Raw genomic sequence first — 25,630 nt, forward strand, 5'->3', positions numbered from 1 at the left:
CCCGACATGCGCTGCTAGCGCACGTCCTGAGGCTCAGGCGTGAACCCCATGCTGCCCGTAATCGCGATGTGATTGACATGTGTAATCACACCTCCATACTTATCAAGAGGTCCGAAACGAATTACACGGTCATCGCGATTACGGGCAGCATGGGGTTCACGCCTGAGCCTCAGGACGCGCGCTAGCAGCGCATGTCGGGTGTTTCAAGCGTCAACTTCGCGTCTTAATAACTCGGGATGTAATGAGAATATTGCGATGCAATCAACGCCATTGTGTATGTGCTTTGTCATGCTGTGGATTGCTGAAGAAAAAATATAGGAGGTACATTTAAAAAAACATAAGTTTGTGTTAAAAAACACATATGCCTTCGTTTTAGAATGTTTCCAAAAATGTACATTCATGGGCCCCAGCCCTACATTGATACCGGTGAAAGTCGTTTTCCAATAGCTGTTATTGTTCCAGAGATATTTTGGGTGGACAAGATAGCTGGGACACCCTGTATATGGAAGATGTTGCAATGATCACAGTGTATTTTTCGTCAATATATACGGAGGTAGCAAAAAAAATTTTTTTTATTTCAAATCTCCTTAATAATAATGCATCTTGGTCACAGGTTCAGTCAACAAAGCATCTGGTTCGTGTTCATGTATTAGACTTGTAATTCTGGTTTCTATGTGCAATTATAGTATTTGTGGTTTTTCAATTACTTCATTGTAAATGGTGTTTAAAATTTCTTGTCGTATTGAGGAAGAACCGTGCCAGATACATGTACGTTGAACCACACTACCACACACAGAACAGTTTCACTTGTGCTTTGTTGTTTCGTAGCTTTTATAGTTGCAGGGGACTTAATCAATTGTGTTAACGAAAATTTCTTTTCATTCTTTATTGTTATTTTATGCAGTCAGATTGTGTACTAATACTAGTCAGGGCCAACCGGTTACGAGACTTCGTAACCGGACACACAGCCGGCCGCGGTGGTCTAGCGGTTCTAGGCGCGCAGTCCGGAACCGCGCGACTGCTACGGTCGCAGGTTCGAATCCTGCCTCGGGCATGGATGTGTGTGATGTCCTTAGGTTAGTTAGGTTTAAGTAGTTCTAAGTTCTAGGGGACTGATGACCACAGATGTTAAGTCCCATAGTGCTCAGAACCATTTGAACCATTTTTGAACCGGACACACAGCTACTAAAATTACTTTTATTCTATATATTTAATTAAGCCACCATGCACTCTCGAAGAATAAAGTTGCCTGAAAACTAAAAGTGTCAAAAATGTTTTTTATATTATGTACAGTATTTATTTGAAATGACGTTTCTTAGAAGAAATGCTGAGGCGATATACTAAGCACTGTTGTAAACGAATTATTATAATTACACGATGTCGTTATATATACAGGGTGGTCCATAGATTGTGACCGGGCCAAATATCTCACGAAATAAGCGTCAAACGAAAAAAAAAACTACAAAGAACGTAATTTGTCTAGCTTGAAGGGGGAAACCAGATGGCGCTGCCATAGATCAAACGGATATCAACTGTTTTTTTAAAAATAGGAACCCCCTTTTTTTAACATATTCCTGTAGTACGTAAAAATATGGATGTTTTCACTTTTTTCGCTTTGTGATAGATGGCGCTGTAATAGTCACAAACATATGGCCCACAATTTTAGACGAACAGTTGGTAACAGGAAGGTTTTTTAAATCAAAATATAGTACGTAGGTACGTTTGAACCTTTTATTTCGGTTGTTCCACTGTGATACATGTACCTTTGTCAACTTATCATTTCTGAGTAGCCATGCTGTTAGAGCGTGATTACCTGTAAATACCACATTAATAAAATAAATGCTCAAATGGTGTCCGTCAACCTCATTGCATTTGGCAATAGGTGTAACGACATTCCTCTCAACAGCGAGTAGTTCGCCTTCCGTAATGTTCACACATGCATTGACAATACGCTGACGCATGTTGTCAGGCGTTGTCGGTGGATCACGATAGCAAATATCCTTCAACTTTCCTCACAGAAAGAAATCCGGGGACGTCAGATCCGGTGAACGTGCGGGCCACGGTATGGTGCTTCGACGACCAATCCACCTGTCATGAAATATGCTATTCAATACCGCTTCAACCGCACGCGAGCTATGTGCCGGACGTCCATCACGTTGGAAGTACATCGCCATTTTGTCATGCAGTGAAGCATCTTGTAGTAACATCGGTAGAACATTACGCAGGAAATCAGCATACATTGCACCATTTAGATAGCCATCGATAAAATGGGGGCCAACTGTCCTTCCTACCATAATGCCGCACCATACATTAACCCGCCAAGGTCGCTAATGATCCACTTGTCACAGCCATCGTGGATTTTCCGTTGCCCAATAGTGCATATTATGCCGGTTTACGTTATCGCTGATGGTGAATGACGCTATGTCGCTAAATAGAACGCGTGCAAAAAATCTTTCATCGTCTCGTAATTTCTCTTGTGCCCAGTGGCAGAACTGTACACGACGTTCAAAGTCGTCGCCGTGCAATTCCTGGTGCATAGAAATATCGTACGGATGCAATCGATGTTGATGTAGCATTCTCAACACCGACGTTTTTGAGATTCCCGATTCTCGCACAATTTGTCTGTTACTGATGTGCGGATTAGCCACGACAGCAACTAAAACACATACTTGGGCATCATCATTTGTTGCAGGTCGTGGCTGACGTTTCACATGTGGCTGAACACTCCCTGTTTACTGAAATAACCTAACTAACCGGCGAACGGTCCGGACACTTGGATGATGTCGTGCAGGATACCGAGCAGCATACATAGCACACGCCCATTGAGCATTTTGATCACAACAGCCATACATCAACACGATATCGACCTTTTCCGCAATTGGTAAACGGTCCAATTTAACACGGGTAATGTATCACGAAGCAAATACCGTCCGCAGTGGCGGAATGGTACGTGATACCACGTACTTATACGTTTGCGACTATTATAGCGCCATCTACCACAAAGCGAAAAAAGTGGTCCAACTGAAACATTCATATTTCTTTACGTAGTACACGAATATGTAATAAAAATGTGGGTTCCTATTTAAAAAAAAAACGCAGTTGATATGCGTTTGACCTATGGCAGCTCCATCTAACGGGCCAACCATAGCGCCATCTGGCTTCCCCCTTGAAGCTAGACGAGTTTCGTTCTTTGTAGCTTATTCATTGGATGCTTATTTCGTGAGATATTTGGCCCGGTTACTATCAATGGATTAAATTCCCAGGTGTCTGATGCACGAAAAAAACGAAATCGACAGCAAGTTACAGGGTGTTTCAAAAATGACCGGTATATTTGAAACGGCAATAAAAACTAAACGAGCAGCGATAGAAATACACCGTTTGTTGCAATATGCTTGGGACAACAGTACATTTTCAGGCAGACAAACTTTCGAAATTACAGTAGTTACAATTTTCAACAACAGATGGCGCTGCGGTCTGGGAAACTCTATAGTACGATATTTTCCACATATCCACCATGCGTAGCAATAATATGGCGTAGTCTCTGAATGAAATTACCAGAAACCTTTGACAACGTGTCTGGCGGAATGGCTTCACATGCAGATGAGATGTACTGCTTCAGCTGTTCAATTGTTTCTGGATTCTGGCGGTACACCTGGTCTTTCAAGTGTCCCCACAGAAAGAAGTCACAGGGGTTCATGTCTGGCGAATAGGGAGGCCAATCCACGCCGCCTCCTGTATGTTTCGGATAGCCCAAAGCAATCACACGATCATCGAAATATTCATGCAGGAAATTAAAGACGTCGGCCGTACGATGTGGCCGGGCACCATCTTGCATAAACCACGAGGTGTTCGCATTGTCGTCTAAGGCAGTTTGTACCGCCACAAATTCATGAAGAATGTCCAGATAGCGTGATGCAGTAATCGTTTCGGATCTGAAAAATGGGCCAATGATTCCTTTGGAAGACATGGCGGCCCAGACCAGTACTTTTTGAGGATGCAGGGACGATGGGACTGCAACATGGGGCTTTTCGGTTCCCCATATGCGCCAGGTCTGTTTATTGACGAAGCCGTCCAGGTAAAAATAAGCTTCGTCAGTAGACCAAATGCTGCCCACATGCATATTGCCGTCATCAATCCTGTGCACTATATCGTTAGCGAATGTCTCTCGTGCAGCAATGGTAGCGGCGCTGAGGGGTTGCCGCGTTTGAAATTTGTATGGATAGAGGTGTAAACTCTGGCGCATGAGACGATACGTGGACGTTGGCGTCATTTGGACCGCAGCTGCAACACGGCGAACGGAAACCCGAGGCCGCTGTTGGATCACCTGCTGCACTAGCTGCGCGTTGCCCTCTGTGGTTGCCATACGCGGTCGCCCTACCTTTCCAGCACGTTCATCCGTCACGTTCCCAGTCCGTTGAAATTTTTCAAACAGATCCTTTATTGTATCGCTTTTCGGTCCTTTGGTTACATTAAACCTCCGTTGAAAACTTCGTCTTGTTGCAACAACACTGTGTTCTAGGCGGTGGAATTCCAACACCAGAAAAATCCTCTGTTCTAAGGTATAAACCATGTTGTCTACAGCACACTTGCACGTTGTGAACAGCACACGCTTACAGCAGAAAGACGACGTACAGAATGGCGCACCCACAGACTGCGTTGCCTTCTATATCTTTCACATCACTTGCAGCGCCATCTGTTGTTGAAAATTGTAACTACTGTAATTTCGAAAGTTTGTCCGCCTGAAAATGTACTGTTGTCCCAAGCATATTGCAACAAACGGTGTATTTCTATCGCTGCTCGTTTAGTTTTTATTGCCGTTTCAAATATACCGGTCATTTTTGAAACACCCTGTATAATTGGTGGTTAGGGGGACGACAGTGACAAACTGTGATCCTCCCAGAACTGACTCTGGACCGCGCCTGTAATCGCCTGGATGACTGTTTAGGCAGACACGATCATCGACCTGGTGTAATAAAAAACGTAACTGATCCTAGCGGGTGACACGCTTCCACTGATACAAGGACAGTCTGGATGATTCCGTGCCCACTGAAATCGTAATTGACGACATAATTGTGTCAACATGGGTAAATATAGGGATAGTCTGCCGCGGAGCCCGCGTTCCGTAATGTGCGCTGAATGGTGTGCTCCGGAACACTTGTACCTGCAAATACGTCAAATATGGCACAGATCGCTGCTTATTCTCCTTTACAGAGAGGGCAAGTCCCGCCCTCTATTCGTGGGTTCACTGTCCTACAATCACTTTGCTCACGGTATTGTATGCGAACAGCCGACCAGGCTCACTGTTTCTTAGAGATCGTTCCAAGGTGCGTGGCCACAACAATCTGCTCTTTGTCAAATACGCCCATTCCAGTGGATTTCCCATTTGTGGCTAGAACTTCGTCACTAGATATATTCTGCATTCGTCTCTGCTCTGTTTCCACAGTACATTTTACTTACCGCGTCACGAGCCCGCAACGCCTTCACACGGCAGTCAGTCTTGCAGTGGGCAATGGTCATGATGTTTGGTTTATCAGTGTACTGCTGAGCGAGGTAGCACAGTGGTCACACATTAGACTCATATTCTGCAGGACGGCAGTTCATTCCCGTCTTACCATCCTTTATATTACTTAAGGTAAACAACGGGATGATTCCCCTTAAAAGGCAATGTACGATCGTGGTATCACGAGGAAACCGACAAGCCACCAGCGTCAGATATAGGGGGCCAAAAATTCTGAAGATGGATTTAACATAAGCCGAAACAGATAAATAAACAATCATACACTGTACAATCGTGGTATCACGAGAAAACAGCCGGCGCGAAGTGGCCGCATGTCACGGATTGCACGGCCCCTCCCGCCAGAGGTTTGAGTCCTCCCTCGGGAATGGGTGTATGTTTTTCTTAGCATAAGTTACTTTACGTTAGTTTAAGTAGTGCGTAAGTCTAGGGACCGATGACCTCAGCAGTTTGGTGCCTGAGGAATTCACGCACATTTGAACATTTTTGAGAAAACCGACGAGCCGCCAGCCCAGTCATGTGGAGCCAAAAGTTCTGAAGATGGCTTTAACATAAGCTGAAACCGGTAAATAAACAAATATTATTGCGATCTCGACTGTTGATTGTAGCCTAAATATTGCACCAGATCGCTGCACTGCATAGACAATGTTGTCTAAATTTATGAGACATTAAGTGACAAGAGGTGACCGTCTGACGTAGTAATCGTCGTCCCGTCTATCCTGTTGCATACCTGGACCAGCATCTCTGAAACTTTTCTCTTTTCCTCAGCAGACGTGGAAGCGTTAACACATATGAACCGAAACCGTCGTAAAACAGAAACGGTATGTTTCAGGAGATGGGTTCCTATTCAAAATATTATGTACTCAATGCCCTCCACAAGTCCTAGAAGTTTGTAACGGGTATTGCCGAACACCCTGTGTTAAAATATTCGTGTTGATACTTGGAACAGATTGCCCTTCCAGAACCCTTGGTATAATTTATGAGAGTAATTTATGTTTCTAGGTTAGCCGGCCGCGGTGGTCTCGCGGTTCTAGGCGCTCAGTCCGGAACCTCGCGACTGCTACGGTCGCAGGTTCGAATCCTGCCTCGGGCATGGATGTGTGTGAGGTCCTTAGTTAGGTTTAAGTAGTTCTAAGTTCTAGGGGACTGATGACCACAGATGTTAAGTCCCATAGTGCTCAGAGCCATTTGAACCATTTTTTTGTTTCTAGGTTATATTCCTGAGTTTGTTTTATCATTTACTGTAGAATCAAGACTAGATTGATAGATATCGCATGATAAATTACAAGGTGTTTATGAATGAATATCGGGGTTTTAACGCTTTATAATATTTATTATAGTAAACTTACGGTTATAAATGATATGTCAAATGAAAGAACAACTCAAACAGTTTTACCAAGAACCTTATAAATGTTCAATGTGAGCACCATTTGTCACACGGCACACATCAAGTCTATAGCCGAGTTCTTCCCAAACGTTGATAAGTGTGTCTTTAGTGATTGTAGCAACAGCTGCTTCAACTCGGTTTCTTAATTCAGGGAGGGGTGCTGGTAGCGCAGGCACGTACACACGATCCTTGAGGAAGCCTCAAAGGAAAAAATCGCATGGCGTTAGGTCGGGTGAACGTGAAGGCCACGCAAAGCAAGCCCTGTCATTGAGCCCCTTGCGACCTGTCCAACGCTTGGGTACAGTGAAGTCCAGCCAGTCGCGTACTTCGCTATGCCAGTGAACATTTATAAGGTTCTTGGTAAAACTGTTTGAGTTGCTCATTTATTTGACTTATTATTCATAACTGTAAGTTTAATGTAATAAATATTATAAAATGTTAAAACCCGCCACGTTAGCCGAGAGCGCTAATGCGCTGCTTCGTGGACTCGGGTAGGCGCTCCGGCACCGGATCGAGTCCGCCCGGCGGATTAACGACGGCGGAGTCCGCCCCCGGTAGCTGAGTGGTCAGTGCGACAGACTGTCAATCCTAAGGGCCCGGGTTCGATTCCCGGCTGGGTCGGAGATTTTCTCCACTCAGGGACTGGGTGTTGTGTTGTCCTAATCATGATCATTCCATCCCCATTGACGCGCAAGTCGCCGAAGAGGCGTCAGATCGAAAGACTTACACAGGCGAGCGGTCTACCCGACGGGAGGCCCTCGTCACACGACATTTCATTTCATTTCAACGACGGCGGTCGGTGTGCCAGCCAGCCTGGATGTGATTTTAGGTGGTTTTCCACATCCCCCTAGGTGAATATCAGACTGGTCCCCACGTCCCGCCTCAGTTACATGGCATGCAGACATGTGGGCACTTTCGCATTATTCCATGGATTACACTGTTCGCAGACATTTGGGGTACACTAATTGCGTCCCAGGGGGTACAGGGTGGCGGCAGGAAGGGTATCCGGCCACCCCTTCATCTAACATACCAAATCCGATTAACCATGCCAACCATGCGTACCTGCGGATAAAAGGCACAAGCAAAAGAAGACGAAAGATTATAAAGCGTTAAAACCCCGATATTCATTTATAAACATCCTGTACAACTTCTTACCAATTTAGAGAGAGAGAGAGAGAGAGAGAGAGAGAGAGAGAGAGAGAGAGAGAGGGAGAGGGAGAGAATTCAGAGGAGGTGTTCTGTTCCCCTCGTAATTCAGATACTTTCTCGCCACGCAATTGGTGAAAGAAGGACTGAGTAGGGGGAGTCCCCCTACTGGACTGCATTCAGAATATAATAGTGTGGCTGGTGGGACGTACCGTATGCTGCGCGTGATGCTGCCGGAGTAGTGGATGCGGATGAACTCGTTGCTGGTGGTGGCGACGTGGAAGTAGGACTGCTTCTCGTTGACGAAGAAGGTGTCGGGCACCCAGATGTTCTTGATGAACTCCGAGCCGACGGACAGCGTCTCGACCCCCGGCCGCTTGCGGAAGGCGAGGCGCGGGTCCGTCCAGAATTGCCGGAAGTAGAAGTCGAGAGTGAAGTCCTGCAGGAGTGAGCAGAGGGCGCGTGAACACAGGTGGCGCGCGCGGGCCCCCTACCCCCCTGTCGGCGCGGCGCGAGCGGGCGGTCTCTGTAGTGGGCGGTCCTGGTCTGTGCTGCAGCTCTCTGGCTCCTGCTGCCCAGCCATCACATCCGAATATGACGTGACGCGTCAGTGCGGCCGACCAATTAATGAAATATCGGACGGTGACGGTAGCAGGAAGGAGAGTGGAAAGACTCTCTAGCTTATCGGTACCTCAGTGAGTGAAGGGGTGTCTGTTGCGATTGTGTAACACTTAACTGACTCAAGAGAATATAAACAGCACACACGTCCCATGTCTGTAACACATTGTTGTAAGATTACACTGTATCAGTGTAGTTCGTAGTGTTATTCGTTCATTAGTGGCGACTTTTTACGTGAATTTAATAATATGGTAAGTGCCTGTGCTAGATAGTAGAGGTCCATCTCCACGTGGGTGGGACAATAATTGGCCACGTATTTGCTGGCGGAGCGAAGTGGGCAGTTGTATGTACGAATAGTTTGTCATAGTCATTCTGTAGTAGGATTGTGTAAAGGTAATTACGATCCATTATTATAACTTGTAAAAGGGATTCCCGGGCAATTAAATGTAGAAGAAGGTGAAAGAAGAAATGTCCCACAGATGAAACTGTACACTGAGCCTCGTCTTTAGAAGCTTGAGAGAGAATCTTTTCACTAGCGCTGTGGTGGGACCGGCGAAGGAAAGAATACATATTTAATTTGACTGGAGGAATCAACTTCTCCTCGAGCAATTATTTTACATTGATTTCCAGCATCTGTGTAATTAGACGCTAAAGGTTTGGGATACATAGTGAACCAGTATGATCAGTTTCGTGACTGAAGACTTGTACTTCACGGCGCCAGACGTAAAGATGATCTGCAGCGCAGATTGAAACCGATAGTTGGTAATAAAAGAAGTACTGATCCAGACGGTGTTTATTTAGTATGGTCAGGCTAGATTTTATAAACATTTCTCTTGAAAGGAATCAGTCCCCCAATAAATGTACACTTACTATTCCTCATTACTTTCTCTTTATATATAAGTTTGACAGCAATTTTAAATACGCTGAATTCATACAGTTGTATAATAACGGTCCCACAGCTTCTAAATATTTAAAGAACGTCGCGATCACCAAGATAAATTGACGTTAGAAAATAGTTAAGTGACTACCAGTTTCGATTACATGGATCAACATCAGGCACACATAAAATCAAGGCAATGTACCTAAAAATGTAACACTATGATGTTAATAATTAATCCAATATGAGTGATTCTTTCATAACCATATTCACTGGTATGACAAGATGCTATATTGTATTCTATCAATGGATGTCTACCCATCAGTCCAAAAAGTTTCGAGTCTGAGTTAACAAAAAATAGAGAAAAGTTAATATGGTGGTGTTAAAGCTTCAAGTGTTCTACGTAATCTAACCCCCAATTATTTATGGGTTGATGCTATTGCCGCCCCCCCCCCCTGCTTCCTTGACAAATATGATGTGTCACGCGGGTCGCAGGTGTACTTAGAAGGACGATCATGTGCGTTTTCCTAATTGCTGTATTTGTACGATGGTCCGCACCTGTATAAGTTGAGGAACGAAAATAAAAAAAAATAAAAATAAATGTAGACACGTAGTAACAATATAAACACAGCTCGGTAATCCGATCTTACGAAAATAAAAAAGGTAAATAATCTAGGAACTCAGTGAGCTTTGTAGTGCGTTCTTAAAACATCAGTATGCAAAGTCACACGAAACATATCTTTCGTATGTGAAAAACACGGTGGAGTTAAGCACATTACCAGCTTTAGTCATTCCGTTTCTATGTATGCCGGTATACGTCCTAATCTCCTTTACCGCCTCTCTCTACCCCTCTCCTCCTCTCTTTGTCCATCTTCTCCTCCTCCTCCCTGTGTCTGTCAATCACTTTCCTCCCCGCTCCCTCTACAGATCTTATCCCACACTCTGCCCATCATCTCCTCTCTCATCTCTGTCTCCATATCCTCCTTCCCTTTCTTTATCTACTGCAACACTCTCTCTCCAACTCCTCCCTCCTCTCTCTCACCTTACTTATTGTTATTACAAACGGAACCTTGACTTGGAATGGATGTCAAAATGAATGGGTAAATCTGTTGAAACCATTAGTACATAGAGTATGAGAGAGATATTTACAACTGCTGCATACGTGATGACGGTAGCTTTAATGACAGTATTTCGCGTTGTTTTAATCTACGAACAGGTAGGATTACAAAATTAGCCATAAACATAACTTTCCTGTTTTCTGTAAAAAATAACTGTGAAAAAGAAAACAAAACCACACATTTTCACGGACCAGCTTAGCATGTCCTTTCTCGCAACCGGTTTAACAGAAAGTGTTTATTGCTTAAAACGTCTATATCTCCAGTGGTTTAGGCTGTGCATAGTCTGTTAGTGAGGTCAGTCAGTCAATCAGTTTGTCGAGAAGGGATTGATCGAGTCTAATCTTTCCATGAATTTGTGTGAATTCGAACAAAACACGTTCACTAAGATCGTGAATATACTGGCATGAAATAAATCGGGATGCAATCTTCGCGACACACCGAAGATATGAACACTGCCGATAACGTACTGAAATATCGCTTTCAGTTGTATTCTTTTCTGCAAAATATCGGTGTTAAAAGCGGGATTTGTTGTTGTTATGAAAACATACGACAGTAGAACCCTCAAACTGAAGGTCACTTTTTTTTGTTACAAAAATATGACAGCAAAAATTCAAACCGACAATCACATTTCTTTCATTGTGATATTCGTACCAAAATACAATCCATATTTCTGTATTTTCTGGCGGACTTTCCAAAAATTTTCTTTTATACTAACCTTTTCCTGACAATTACGATAACAACAGCAACAACAACAACAACAACAAAAGCAGCCAAGTCGGTCGAGCCGTTCTCGAGTGATGGTTTTTCATACATGCAACAATTGATTTTTATTTATACAGATATAGCGAAACAGAATGACTGAAGTTGGTGAATTGTTTAGCTCTACGGTGTTCCTCACGTACGAAAGATCTCTTTTGTGTGTGCTTTCATGTTGAATACACGTTTAAAGAACTTCGAGATCACCAGAATAAGCTGCTGCTCGAATAAAAGCTCTTTATTTACTACCAGTTTCCATCATACAGACCATCATTACGCTCATAAAAAATCAAACCCTTGTACTCGACATACGTAATATAGTGATGTTCGTAGTAAAATATAGTCTGCGGGGTTCTTTTGTAATGATCTACACCAACATTCAACAAATTTTTTTTGGTTTTCGGAGGGTAAAGTGGATGACAGTAAATTCATGAAAAGTTCTCGCTGCAACAAGAAACGTATTTGCTTTCATGATTGCCACCCCGGCTAGTTTATCATATATGTGACACTGTCTCCCTTATTTCGCCATAATACAAAACGAGCTGCCCTTCTTTGAACTTTTTTAGTGGCCTCCGTCATTTCTATCTGATAACGTTCCCACACAGCATAGCAATACTTAGGCAGAGGATGATGATGGTGTTTGGTTTGTGTGGCGCTCAACTGCTGGGTCATCAGCGCCCGTACAAAGACCAAATTTTTACACAGCCCAATTTTTGTACACAGTCCAGTGTAACCACTGTCACGAATGATGAGGTGGAGGAGGTCAACACAAACACCCAGTCCCCGGGCAGAGAAAATCCCCAACCTAGCCGGCATTCGAACCCGAGACCCCGTGATCCAGCGGCAGCAACGCTAGGCACTAGACCAGAAGCGTAGCAGAGGACGGACTAGCGTTGTGTAGGTAGTCCCTTTAGTAGATGAACAGTAACCCTCTCGCCACAGATACTTCAAAGAATATTTCTTCCGTGTATAAAACAGCGAGAAAAAGCTCAGAAAACCATGTTTTTTTCGTTGGATGTCGCTAAGTGGCCTCATTATGAATCACTGGATAACTATATTCTGAATAAATTGCGCTCCGTTTAAAAAGATAAAAGCTCCTCACCATTTCAGTGATTATTATGTCACGTCTTCTGAAGTATGTGACGCACAGTGGAACGATTTTGGATACTGTCTGCAGAAACGTATGGCGAGTAACAGAATTAAAACGTCATGACTGCTGAATTTTTACTGTATAAACAGTAAAAATTAAGCAAGTGACAAAATTTTTCTTTTCTCTACTTTTTTAGGAGTGTCAGCGAGAAAAGGTTTTGAAAAGACTTGAAATTATGTTTAAAGTTTGTTGGAACTCACTAAGTTCTATCAGTCTCAAATACTGGGTGAATATAGTCTGGTTAGTTTGTGTGCCGTGAGCTACACTGCCCCAAGATATATACCAAGTTGAACACTGGTTTATTGTGTTAAACCTTTAACATAGGACTATGCCTCTTAACGACTAGATTATGACACTACTTTAACTTTATAAATTTAGTTAATAATTACTTGATATTCTGAAAATCAAATTCTTGTTGCGCCTGTAAGTCATTACATGGGCAACCAGTAACCGAGGCCATACACCACTTTAACAGTTTAGTAGCGTACACGGGTGGACAAAAATTTGGAAACACCAAAAACGCATTACCGTGCCTAACTCGGTATAGGAAAACTGTTGATATTCAAAACAGCTTCGAGTTACTCGGTACGTGTAAATACAGTTTCTGTATGATTTTCAAGGGAATCTGATACCTGTCTTCCCGCAAAATAGTGGCAGATTCATTCGACGACTGATGGAGATGGCTCTGAGCACTATGGGACTCAACTGCTGAGGTCATAAGTCCCCTAGAACTTAGAACTACTTAAACCTAACTAACCTAAGGACAACACACACATCCATGCCCGAGGCAGGATTCGACCTGCGACCGTAGCGGTCGCGCGGTTCCAGACTGTAGCGCCAGAACCGCTCGGCCACCAGCGGCCGGCGACTGATGGAGGTGGATAGGGTCACTCACATTTTTCTCCTAAGTTGACCACAGAGGCTCAATAATATTGAGATCTGATGACTGTGGTGGCCATGGAGAACGCGACAATTCATTCTCATGCACACAAAACCAGTCCTGAACGACGCGAGCTGTGTGAACACAGGCCCTGTCTTCTTGGAACGCGGAATCAGCTTTAGGAATGCGCATTGTACCATGGGAAGGACCTGCTCAGCCAAAATGGTCACATAAACCTCGCAGGGTAGTCATTGGGCCCATGCAATACCTCGATATGTCTGGTCAAATCGTCACCGAGTCCCTGCCATGTTTCACTCTTGGTACCTAAACTCGGCTAGAATTTAGGAAAGTGTGGAACATGACTTTCTTTTGTTGATCCATAGTCCGGGTTATATGACTTTGGTGCCACATTTTCCTGTTACGGCCATTTGCGTCATTGATCAGTGGTTTCAGAATCCCTCGAATGAAAAACGCTTTGATGACGCAACCGAGATTCAAGCCAGAGTGACGAGTGGGTTGAACAGCATGCCAATGAAATGCTTTTCTGAGAATTTCACATGGTTGTATGAACGTTCTGTGCGTTGTACTCACCTGGGGGGGGGGGTTACACTACGTAGAACACCTGAAGCGTTAACACCACCATATTAACTTTTCTCTAATTTTTATTAATTCAGACTAGAAACTTTTTGGACTGATGGGTAAATATCCATTGATAGAATACAATATGGCATCTTATCATATCAGTGAATATGGTTATGAAAGAATCACTCATATTGTATTAGTTTTTAACATCATAGTGTTACATTTTTAGGTACATTGGCTTGATTTTATATGGGCCTGATGATGATCTATGTAATAGAAACTGGTAGTCACTTAACTTTTTTCAAACCTCAATTTATCTTGGTGATCGCGACGTTCTTTAAATATTTAGAGGCTGTGGGTCGGTACTTACACAATTGTATGAATTCAGCGTATTTCAAATTGTTGTCAAACTTATATATAAAGAGAAAGTAATGAAGAATGGTAAGTGTACATTTATTGTGGGGACTGATCCCTTTCAAGAGAAATGTTTACAAAATCTAGCCTGACCATACCGTCTGGATCAATATTCTTTTATTACCGACTGTCGGTTTCAATCTGCGCTGCAGATCTTCACGTCTGGCGCCGTGAAGTACGACAGGTCTTCAGTCACGAAACTGATCATACTAGTTCACTATATATCCCAAACCTTTAGCGTCTAATTACACTGATGCTGGAAGGCCCTAACCTAAGTGAAATAAGAAACTAATGACCTGAAATGATTTGATATAAACAAATTACACGTTATATTAACATCTTGAATTCATAGGAACTGTTGCAAAAATCCATTGACAGATCTGAAATCAGGGGTCAAAAGCGTTTGGGTCTATTGCCTACAGCCGTTGTTTATTATAAGAATATAATTTCTGTTCCACCAGTATTGCCTGGGCAAACTGATGAGTGCTTATTGGACTACTAAACGAACCTGAACTGTGAAATAGTTCGTGCTTAGTGGAAATGTATAATATTTTGTTTCTATTTAGAAAACTTATTAAACGTTGTTTTCTTAGAAAGAAAAGTAATATGTCTAGCAGGTGACTGAGTTATTAAGCGTTCTGAATTGAATACAGTCGCTTTTTACGTCTCTTAGAAACGAGAACACGTGTCCACCGTTACTCTTATTGATTTTTTAATATAGATAAATAAACAAATTTAATAACATTACGGGTGAATCATGTTTCTGAAATACTGTAGGAATGGAGATACAAGTAAACAAAAAATAATTGAGTCAGTGCCTAGGCAATCAGTAACAGTCCAGTCAGAACGTTTTGTTGTTTCTGGAATACTGTAGAAACGCGGAAGCGATTTAAACAGAAAAAAGCTTGTTATACCGTCTAAAAATGAAACACTAGCATGGTAACGATGAATTTGGTGTAACGTTCGTGTTGGCGGGAGCATAGGATCAAACGGACTGAACACGCTGACAGGTACTGAGTGTTGTTGTTGCTCCGTTGCATGGCAATACCATAGCGGCCTTCCCCTTTGTCTATTGATTTCTCTCTATTGATTTCTCCTCAGGATATTGCGTCATGATAACACCATGCTGTTCTCAGTACAGCTTTGGAGGCCCATTAACCTATATAGTATTTCGAGACGGTGCTTTTCAAATCATAAATGCAACTAGACAATTTGTACATTACTAATTTTCTTAATTTTTGCTGTTAGTCAAAATACTGGGCAAACATCACCTTCCCGCTTGTTGTAGTCCACCAGACTAATTGACTTCTGGATTACGCTAAGAGAAAAACATGTTTTTTTTTCCAAACGGTGGAAAGACTTATGGGTTACACCTAAGAGATGAAAATATCGAAAAATGTTCTTCAGATGTTTGGGCCTGTTGTTATAAAACGTCTAAAACTGCTAGGAGATGAAAATATCGAAAAATGTTCTTCACACTTTTGGATTTGTTTTTCTAAAACATCCAGAAATCAGTTTTAGGCAATTCTCATGTGATAATTTTCTCTCATCAGGAGGGCAGCACTGCCACGTTGTCTCTTTTTGATTGTGACGTGATATATTTTATTTTGGTTTAGGCTCTGTTCCGACACTTGGCACTTAAATGATGTTCTTGATGAACTACACTTCAAAACTATTGCATTAGTTTGAGAGAGTGTTGAAATATTCCCGAGAATTGTTGTGGAGTGATGATGGTAAGACTAAAGGGAGAATCCTGTCCATACATCCCTTTATGAATGTATTTCTGCAGCGCCAGTCTTTTGGAAGTAACATGTTGCAGACTGTGTGTTAGGTTATTCTGGGGTGCTAGATTACTGCCCCGATAACTTGTCACATGTACACGGTTTTGTTTCGTGTCGTTAGTTGTAACATGGCTTCTGATGTTTGTTTAATTGAGATTAGTGTTTGTTTTAGTATGCTGATGTGTGTAATTAAGTCCGATTCGCAACTTTAATCTTTATCATACAGTATATTGAGTGTTTGCTTGTGGGCATTCTGGTGAGTTCAATTTAAGCTTACCATTCTTTATTTCGCATAATTTTCTAATCACTGTTTTAGGGATGTATCAGTCGAAAATTGAGCTTCTGGTTAATTTCTATTTTTGTTCCACTGATAGCTGTAACCGCACGTGGGCTATACTCTCGTATTTTTGTTTTGTTTTATTTGATCGATAAGGGATTTCTAAATACAGTTGTATTGGTTTAACTTACAGAAAACCTCTGCTTCGCGCCGTTCATTCTTCGGCAGCATGGCAGTAATGTGTCACACAAGGACCGCCATCTTGATGACTCCTAAGTCAAAGCGATATCCATTTCTTCATTTTTACCCCTGTCATCAAGACATAACATATAAAATCTGAATTAAAATTTATCATGTGGTTGCTGTTGCTTAAAACAACGAACAGCCATGCATACCTAATATAACTGACAGGTCATACGTCTACCTTTTCGAAATTTTCCGTTACAAAATGGAGCGTTCTACGTTTTCAAAGCGTGGGGGTTGTTTTTCATGATGTATCGATAGCATGAATACGCCCCACATAATATCTTACTGAATGAGACAATACTCTTTTGAAGAATGACGAAATGCAAATATGGGGAAAACTCCATAACCATTATGTTTGTAGTTAGTATACTACTATGTTGAAGGGAAATTACATACGCGACACTTACAGAGACGCAGCTGACGACTACATTAGGGAAAAGGTAAATAAGGAAATGTTTAGAGCAGCAAAACACCCTTCATCCATAGGTAATTTCGAAACCGTTACAGAGAACTGCAGCTCATCCAGATCTGATTGTATCTTACTGAAAACAATTTAAAAGCTATGATCCTGTGCTTGCACGTTTACTAGTTGTAAATATAGTCAGAAAATAACCAATGAAATTTCTTTTAGGCAAATGATTTATTTAATTTCTGTGACACAATTATGAAGGGCAGTAGATATTACTCATCCAATCATAATTAAATTTTTTATTTGTTTTTGAATACTTGTGTGACAGAGACTCCAGTACGACCGAGATGTTGTTCTTCCCAAAAACAATCTGTTCAGCCTGTCTTTATATTGCCTACTTAAGTCAAATTATACTCTGATAGATACCACCAGTTTACGTCAGAGAGCAGATTCTGTTATTTTATTACACAAAAAATGTTTTGCATTGCTTAATTAAAAATACTGTTTACACACACATAGAATATTTGAAACTCCATAACAAGTGATTCGTTATATTGCGCCCACTTTGCGAAACCGCCATTGCGCCATCGTCGACAAACCTCAGGCATTGCGTCGCAGTCTGCAGTCCGTTAATTACGAAAGCGCAACTACCATTAATGAAAATTTTTCGCCTTCCGAGAACTGCAAAATGCGGCGGAATTCTAAGGTTTGGCAGAGGGCTGCCGCGTAACACAGAGTCGATAAATAGACAATACACAACGAGCACACACATAGAACACACACATGCACGAACACATGCACGCTACGACACAATGTCGGGCAGTCAGGCGGGACGTTGGAAGCAAAACACTTACGTGCTGCGGCATGCTGGAGGTTCAATGGGGAAAGGACGAGTAAGGGAGCGAAGGCTGTTCAGACGTGACTCGTCGAATGGGGCCGTAGCCGGCAACGCTCTGTCTTGTAGAACAGAGCGTCTGTCTGTGTGTGCGTGTTTGTGTGTGTGCGTGTGTGTGTTTGTGTGTGTGCTTGTGTGTGTGTGTGTGTATGTGTGTGTGTGTGTGTGTGTGTACTGAGAGACTGGTGGTCTCTAGGGACAGGACGGGACGGAGACACGACACGCTGAAAGTTGATGTATGCTTGAAGAGAACGCCGCCAGTCCTTCCAGAATACGATTTCTTTGCTTCGTCGCATGCTGTGAAGGAACAATAAAAAAAAAAGAGAGAAAAGAAATGGACGACATTCATTAGACACAGTACGACGTAGCACATGAAGGCGTCCACGTTGATTTGTCCATGTTGCCTCATAGTACTTAATCTAAACAGAATAGAATAGAAAGTCATTAGCTGCTATCTTAGACGTGAACTACGGAGGAGAAAAAACACATCGACCATGTGAACAAGGCGTGTTTGGAAATTCGTGCTACGGGAAAGCACACGAGTGTGTGAACTTGTGTGTAGGACGGAACTCGTCTGGTGTTTGACAATTACAGGTGCGCAGCCGGTGATATGTACAATAAACAGATAATCAGCCCAAAGTAGCGTTCGGCTCCTTCGACAATATTTACAGAATCAAAGCCGGTAAGAGCTTAAGTCATTTCGTCACTTAATTCTTATTTGGCTGGTTCACCTTAGTTTTGGATGGAAGTTAAATAAAACTATGTTTTCTCTGTCTTACAAGTTCTGTGCACGAACATGGAAGACAGTTACAGAATAACCCGTAGTTGGTTTTATGTACAGCGACAGACAGATAAGAGGTACCATGCTAGTCGTGACTGCACTTGGAGAGGGTGAAAGACTGCAGAGCTGGTGTAGGCCTACTGCTTTCCCAAAATGATGTGTTTTTAGTTACAAGACAATCGCAGTGACTGCTAGCACAGTAGTAAAAGTGTTGTCGTGAAGTGATGTTTGATTCTGTAGCATGTGACTTAAGCATCAACTGTACAGTTCGTGTGACAGGGGTGTGCAGCACATAGAATCCCAGACGTATATTAGTATAGGTTGATAGTACAGAGTATAGTGTACAGAGTAAGGTTGCGTTTCGCGTTATTTGTCCTCCAAAGTGCGAGGACCAGTTCCTGGCCCGGAGGTTTACAGTGTCTAAAAAATAAACAGCGGACGTCCTCGCAGAGAAACTTGCTTGTGATTCTCGTTTGACTTCTTTCCAACTATCTAATGGGAAACAGGAAGTTCATGTGTTACATACAACAGATTAATCTTTAGTCATTTGAAGACTGCATCTGTTTTAGCTATAATTCTCGATCTCCTGGCAGAGTGATGATGATGCGAATGCTTATGGACGTTAAGAGACTGAGACATTTTGTGTTACGATATTCTTCCTTAGGAATAGTGAGGTGTAACTGGAACATCTTAAGGGACTAAAGTCGAATGGCATTTTTACTTCGAAGTGAGATTTTTGTGCTTGAAGTGTAATTGTCTGGCGTACATGAGTGTAGTAAGATTAGACTACACTGAGGATTAGTAGTGAAGGGGAGAGAAAGGAAAAAGCGAAAAAGGGTAGCTTAGTGGTAAACGTTCCCATATAACGCTTGGATACTTATCAACTATATTTTGGTCATTACACGCTAACATACCGCGGAGATTCGGGATTTGCCTTATAGAACTGTAACACACATGGCGATGACGAACTGTAATTCATAGGCCGAAGTTCAGTGATAAAACGGACACGCATTCGGGAGGACGACGTTCCAAACCTGCAACCGGCCATCCATATTTAGGTTTTCCGTGATTTCCCTCAATCGCTCCAGGCAAATGCTGGAGTGGTTCCTTTGAAAGGTCACTTCCGATTTCCTTTCCCATCCCTGACACCACCCGTGCTTGTCCTCCGTCTCTAATGACCTCGATGTCGACGGGACGTTAAACCAAATCTTTCTTCTTCGCTTCCTTCAATGATAAAAAATGTGTTTCATCACCATCTAATCCCGCTGGGTCGAACATCAATTCATTTTAGCCCCTCGGCATTGGCTGCGAAAGAAAGGAACATTTAGTATAAAATCTGCTGATTTAGTGAGAGTACAGAGGCAATGCTACGTCTGCGATCCTCACCGTTTCCCTTGTCTGAATATGGTCATAAACTATGATCTACACAACCTTAGCAAGGGCGATGCGTCTTTACGACTAGCTTGTGTAAACTCTGGGATAAACGTTTAGAGCGGCAGAGAAGAGCGGTAAACACAAGGCGCGAGCCTCATCCACGGTGAGAGAAATCTTGTCAACGTTAGTTCTGTAATGTGATACCTTAGCACAAGTCCCATGGGTTACATGGAACCAAGCAAAAACCTAGGAGTAACTTGGGCTCAACGATGGCTATGTTTGGTTAAGTTAGGCCCTAGGTTCATTGTACGGATTTGAGTGGTGCTGTGTGAGCATCGGCTGGAAGTTTTGTTACTGGTGGCCAGTTAGCCAAAGGCGGTTGTCCTCTAAAAGTGCAAAGTTTTTGGTCTAGTTCCCGAGGCGGTTTCTAGAGCTTGCGGTAGTTATTTCCAGAGTTGACATCGACAGGTCAGTTGAGTGCTGATTCTGGACTACGAACTGTGTAGCTCATACATGAACACATTGTCACATAAAAACCGAAAAATACTGGTATTGACCTGTTTGATAACAATCTCTACTGTAGATTCATCTGATTAAGTGCTCATAGACTGATTCGAGACAAGAGTTTTGGCCCAGTTACTTGTCACAAATGGAGACAGTGCTGCATTCCTACATCTGGGTATGTTTTACCTTTCCGGCTGGAGGTAGTATCTGGAGCACATAAACTCACACTGCACAAAGATTACCTTCGAGCTGTGTATCTGATTTTGCAGAGTTTGGAAGTAGATCGATCATTTCTTCATGTTCGAAACGAAGAGAAGAGCAGATCGTCCAGGTAATTCGAGATAGAGATCGCTTCTTGTCGGTACCCATCCTACTGACAGGATGCAACATGTTGGGCAGCGAAATCCACTAGCATTGTTTGATAACAATCTCTATCCTAGATTCATCTGATTAAGTGCTCATAGACTGATTCGAGACATGAGTTTTGGCCCAGTTACTTGTCACAAATGGAGACACTGCTGCATTGCTTCATCTGGGTATGTTTTACCTTTCCGGCTGGGGTATTATCTGGAGTTTAGAGCACATAAACTCACACCCCGTAGAAGTTTATCTTCGAGCTATGTATCTGATTTTGCAGTTTGGAAGTAGATCGATCATTTCTTCACGTTCGAAATGAAGAGAAGAGCAGATCGTGCAGGTAATTCGAGATAGAGGTCGCTTCTTGTCGGTACCCGTCCTACTGACAGGATGCTACCTGTTGGGCAGCGAAACCCACTAGCATTCTTTGATAACAATCTCTACCCTAGATTCATCTGATGAAGTGCTCATAGACTGATTGGAGACATAAGTTTTGTCCCAGTTACTCGTCAGAAATGGAGACAGTGCCGCATTGCTACATCTGGGTATCCAGAATGAGATTTTCACTCTGCAGCTGAGTGTGCGCTGATATGAAACTTCCTGGCAGATTAAAACTGTATGCCGGATCGAGACTCGAACTCGGGACCTTTGCCTTTCGCAGACAAGTGCTCTACCATCTGAGCTACCCAAGCACGATGCACGCCCAGTTCTCACAGCTTTACTTCTGCCAGTACCTCGTCTCCTACCTTCCAAAATTTACAGGAGCTCTCCTGCGAATCTTGCAGAACTAGCACTCCTGAAAGAAAGGATATTGCGGAGACATGGCTTAGCCACAGCCTGAGGGATGTTTCCAGAATGAGATTTTCACTCTGCAGTGGAATGTGCGCTGATATGATTCTTCCTGGCAGATTACAACTGTGTGCCGGACCGAGACTCGAAGTCGGGACCTTTGCCTTTTGCGGACAAGTGCTCTATCATCTGAGCTACCCAAGCACGACTCACGCCCCGTCCTCACAGCTTTACTTCTGCCAGTACCTCGTCTCCTACGTTCCAAACTTTACAGAAACTCTCCTGCGAATCTTGCAGAACTAGCACTCCCGAAAGAAAGGATATTGCGGAGACATGGCTTAGCCACAGCCTGGGGGATGTTTCCAGAATGAGATTTTCACTCTGCAGCGGAGTGTGCGCTGTTATGAAACTTCCTGGCAGATTAAAACTGTGTGCCAGACCGAGACTCGAACTCGGGACCTTTGCCATTTGTGGGCAAGTGCTCTACCATCTGAGCCACCCAAGCACGACTCACGCCCCGAACTCACAGCTTTACTTCTGCCAGTACCTCGTCTCCTACCTTCCAAACTTTACAGAAGCTCAGATGGTAGAGCACTTGCCCGCGAAAGGCAAAGGTCCCGAGTTCGAGTCTCGGTCCGGCACACAGTTTTAATGTGCCTTTCCGTCTAGAGGTAATATCTGGAGTTTAGAGTACATAACTCACACTGCATAGAAGATTATCTTCGAGCTGTGTGGCTGATTTTGCAGAGTTTGGAAGTAGATCGATTCATGTCCAGGTAATTCGAGATAGAGGTCGCTTCTTGTCGGTACCCGTCCTACTGACAGGATGCAACCTGTTGGGCAGCGAAATCCACTATCAGAAGCTGATGAGTCAGGGAGGCGGCCTTTTTTTTTTTTTGTTGGTACCCTCGGTCACGCATGGGAGGTGGTCAGGTAATGGGGCTGCCGGCGTGCGTACCCACGGACAAACAGTGACTGCTGGAGGTCGATACACACGACTGGCAGCGGGCCAGCGACGCACTGCGGCTGCAGGCGGCAGCGGCAGCGGCGGCGCGACCACTGGTCGCACGGCGCGGCCCAGCCCAGCCCAGCCCAGCGAGCCCTGCGGCTGCGCCCGGACACGGGGACGGCTGTCCAGCTGCCGCTGTCTCAGCGCCGGAGACTAGCTTTCCTCCGCGCTCTCAGAGACGAGCGTATCGGCACGCTCACCACAGAACGGGACTCCCTTCAGTTTCTTCGATTATTATACAATGAAGGCTATCACGACCGGATAGTACTGTTGTTGATAATTCTTCCGGGTTATATGGCCGTCGTCCATGGAATACTTCTATTCCTAACGTTTCGTCCAATACCTGCCGACTTGCAGGACTCAACAGGACCAGCCATACCTCTGAGGATGTCCAACGTAGTATTGGACGAAACGTTAGGGATAGAAGTATTCCATGGACCACGGCCATATAACCCGGAAGAATCTTCGATTATTGTTCCAGTTGGGTGTATGCACTACGTGATTTGGAAACCCATTTTTAAATTTTTTTCCGATTTTTAACATAGCTGCATTCAAAAATTTTTATTTCTGGTGACTAATTTCGGACTACACTGCCCATTCTCAAGCCATAGCCTTCATGGCAAACGTTTACATGACAAAAGTCATGCGATAACGATATGCACTCAGGTGATTCATGTGAAAGGGTTCCAGACGTGATTATGGCCGCTCCACGGAAATTAACAGACTTTGAACGCGGAATTGTAGCTGGGGCTAGATGCATGGTACATTCCATTTCGGAAATCATTAGGGAATTCAATATTACGAGATCCACAGTGTCAAGAGTGTGCCGAGAATACCAAATTCCAGGCATTAACTCTCACCACAGGCAACACAGTGGCCGACAATCTTCACTTAACGACCGAGAACAGCGACGTTGTCAGTGCTAGCAGATAAGCAAAACTGCGTGAACTAACCGGGATTAGTACGATGAACGTATTCATTAGGACAGTGCAGCGAAATTTGGCGTTAATGGGCTATGGCAGTAGACGATCGACTAGAATGCCTTTGCTAGCAGCACGACACCGCCTTCAGCATCTCTCCTGGCCTCGTGAACATATATGTTGGACCCTAGAGCCGGCCGGAGTGGCCGAGCGGTTCTAGGCGCTACAGTCTGGAACCACGCCACAGCTATGATCGCAGGTTCGAATCCTGGCTCGGGCGAGGATGTGTGTGATGTCCTTAGGTTAGTTAGGTTTAAGTAGTTCTAAGTTCTTGGCGACTGATGACCTAAGAAGTTTGGTCTCATAGTGCTCAGAGCCATTTCAACCATTTGGACCCTAGACGACTGGAAAACCGTGACCTGGTCAGATGAGTCCCTATCTTAGTTGGTCTGCATTCAAACATTTTTCGGACTACACTGCCAATTCTCAAGCCATAGCCTTCATTTCAAACGTTTGCGTGACAAAAGTCATGCGATAACGATATGCACTCAGGTGATTCATGTGAAAGGGTTCCAGACGTGATTACGGCCGCTCCACGGAAATTAACAGACTTTGAACGCGGAATTGTAGCTGGGGCTAGATGCATGGTACATTCCATTTAGGAAATCGTTAGGGTATTCAATATTACTAGATCCATAGCGACAAGAGTGTGCCTAGAATACCAAATTTCAGGCACTACATCGCCGGCCGGGGTGGCCGAGAGGTTCTAGGAGCTACAGTCTGGAACCGCGCGACCGCCACGGTCGCAGGTTCGAATCCTGCCTCGGGCATGGAGTAAGTAGGTAGTTCTAAACCCTAGGGGACTGATGAACTCAGAAGTAAAGTCCCATAGTGCTCAAAAAAGAAAAAAAAGGCATAACCTCTCACCACAGACAACACAGTGGCCGCCAGTCTTCACTTAACGACCGAGAACATCGACGTTTGTGGGGAATTGTCAGTGAAAACAGATAATCAAAACAGCGTGAACTATCCGGAGAAATCATTGTGGGACGTACGATGAACGTATCCATTAGGATAGCGCAGCGAAATTTGGCGTTAATGGGCTATAGCAGAAGACGACCGACTAGAATGCCTTTGCTAGCAGCACGACACCGTCTTCAGCATCTCTCCTGGCCTCGTGAACATATAAGTTGGACCCTAGAGCCGGCCGGAGTGGCCGAGCGGTTCTAGGCGCTACAGTCTGGAACCGCGCGAGTGCTATGGTCGTAGGTTCGAATCCTGCCTCGGGCATGGATGTGTGTGATGTCCTTAGGTTAGTTAGGTTTAAGTAGTTCTAAGTTCTAGGGGACTGATGACCTAAGAAGTTTGGTCCCATAGTGCTCAGAGCCATTTCAACCATTTGGACCCTAGACGACTGAAAAACCGTGACCTGGCCAGATGAGTCCCTATCTTAATTGGTATGAGCTGAAACTAGAATTCGAGTGTGGCCCAGATCCTATGAAGCCTTGGAGCCAAGTTGTCAAGGAGGCACTGTGCAAGATGTTGGTGGCTCCATAACGGTGTGGGCTGTGTTTATATGGAATGGACTGGGTCCTGTAGTCTAACTGAACCGATCATTGACTGGAAATGATTATGTCTGGCTACTTGGAGACCATCTGTACCCTTTCATGTACTTCATGTTCCCAAAAATGGTTTAAATGGCTCTGACGCTATGGGACTTAACACCTGAGGTCATCAGTCCCCTAGAAGTTAGAACTACTTAAACCTAACTAACCTAAGGACATCACACACATGCATGCCCGAGGCAGGATTCGAACCTGCGACCGTAGCGGTCGCGCGGTTCCA

At 43.8% G+C, this 25,630-nt stretch overlaps 1 protein-coding gene across 4 annotated transcripts in view; it reads right to left on the minus strand.

Annotated features, from left to right (window-relative positions):
- Window positions 1-25,630, minus strand: part of LOC126259934 (gamma-aminobutyric acid receptor subunit beta) — a 630,317-nt gene that overhangs the window by 214,856 nt on the left and 389,831 nt on the right. For all 4 annotated transcript variants that reach the window (XM_049957027.1, XM_049957029.1, XM_049957026.1 and 1 more), the window contains exon 4: window positions 8,261-8,487. In XM_049957027.1, coding sequence (XP_049812984.1) covers window positions 8,261-8,487 — 227 coding nt within the window. The remainder of the gene's footprint in view (window positions 1-8,260; window positions 8,488-25,630) is intronic.

The sequence above is a fragment of the Schistocerca nitens genome, chromosome 5 (genome assembly GCF_023898315.1).
Source record: "Schistocerca nitens isolate TAMUIC-IGC-003100 chromosome 5, iqSchNite1.1, whole genome shotgun sequence".
NCBI classification, from domain to species: Eukaryota; Metazoa; Arthropoda; class Insecta; order Orthoptera; family Acrididae; genus Schistocerca; species Schistocerca nitens.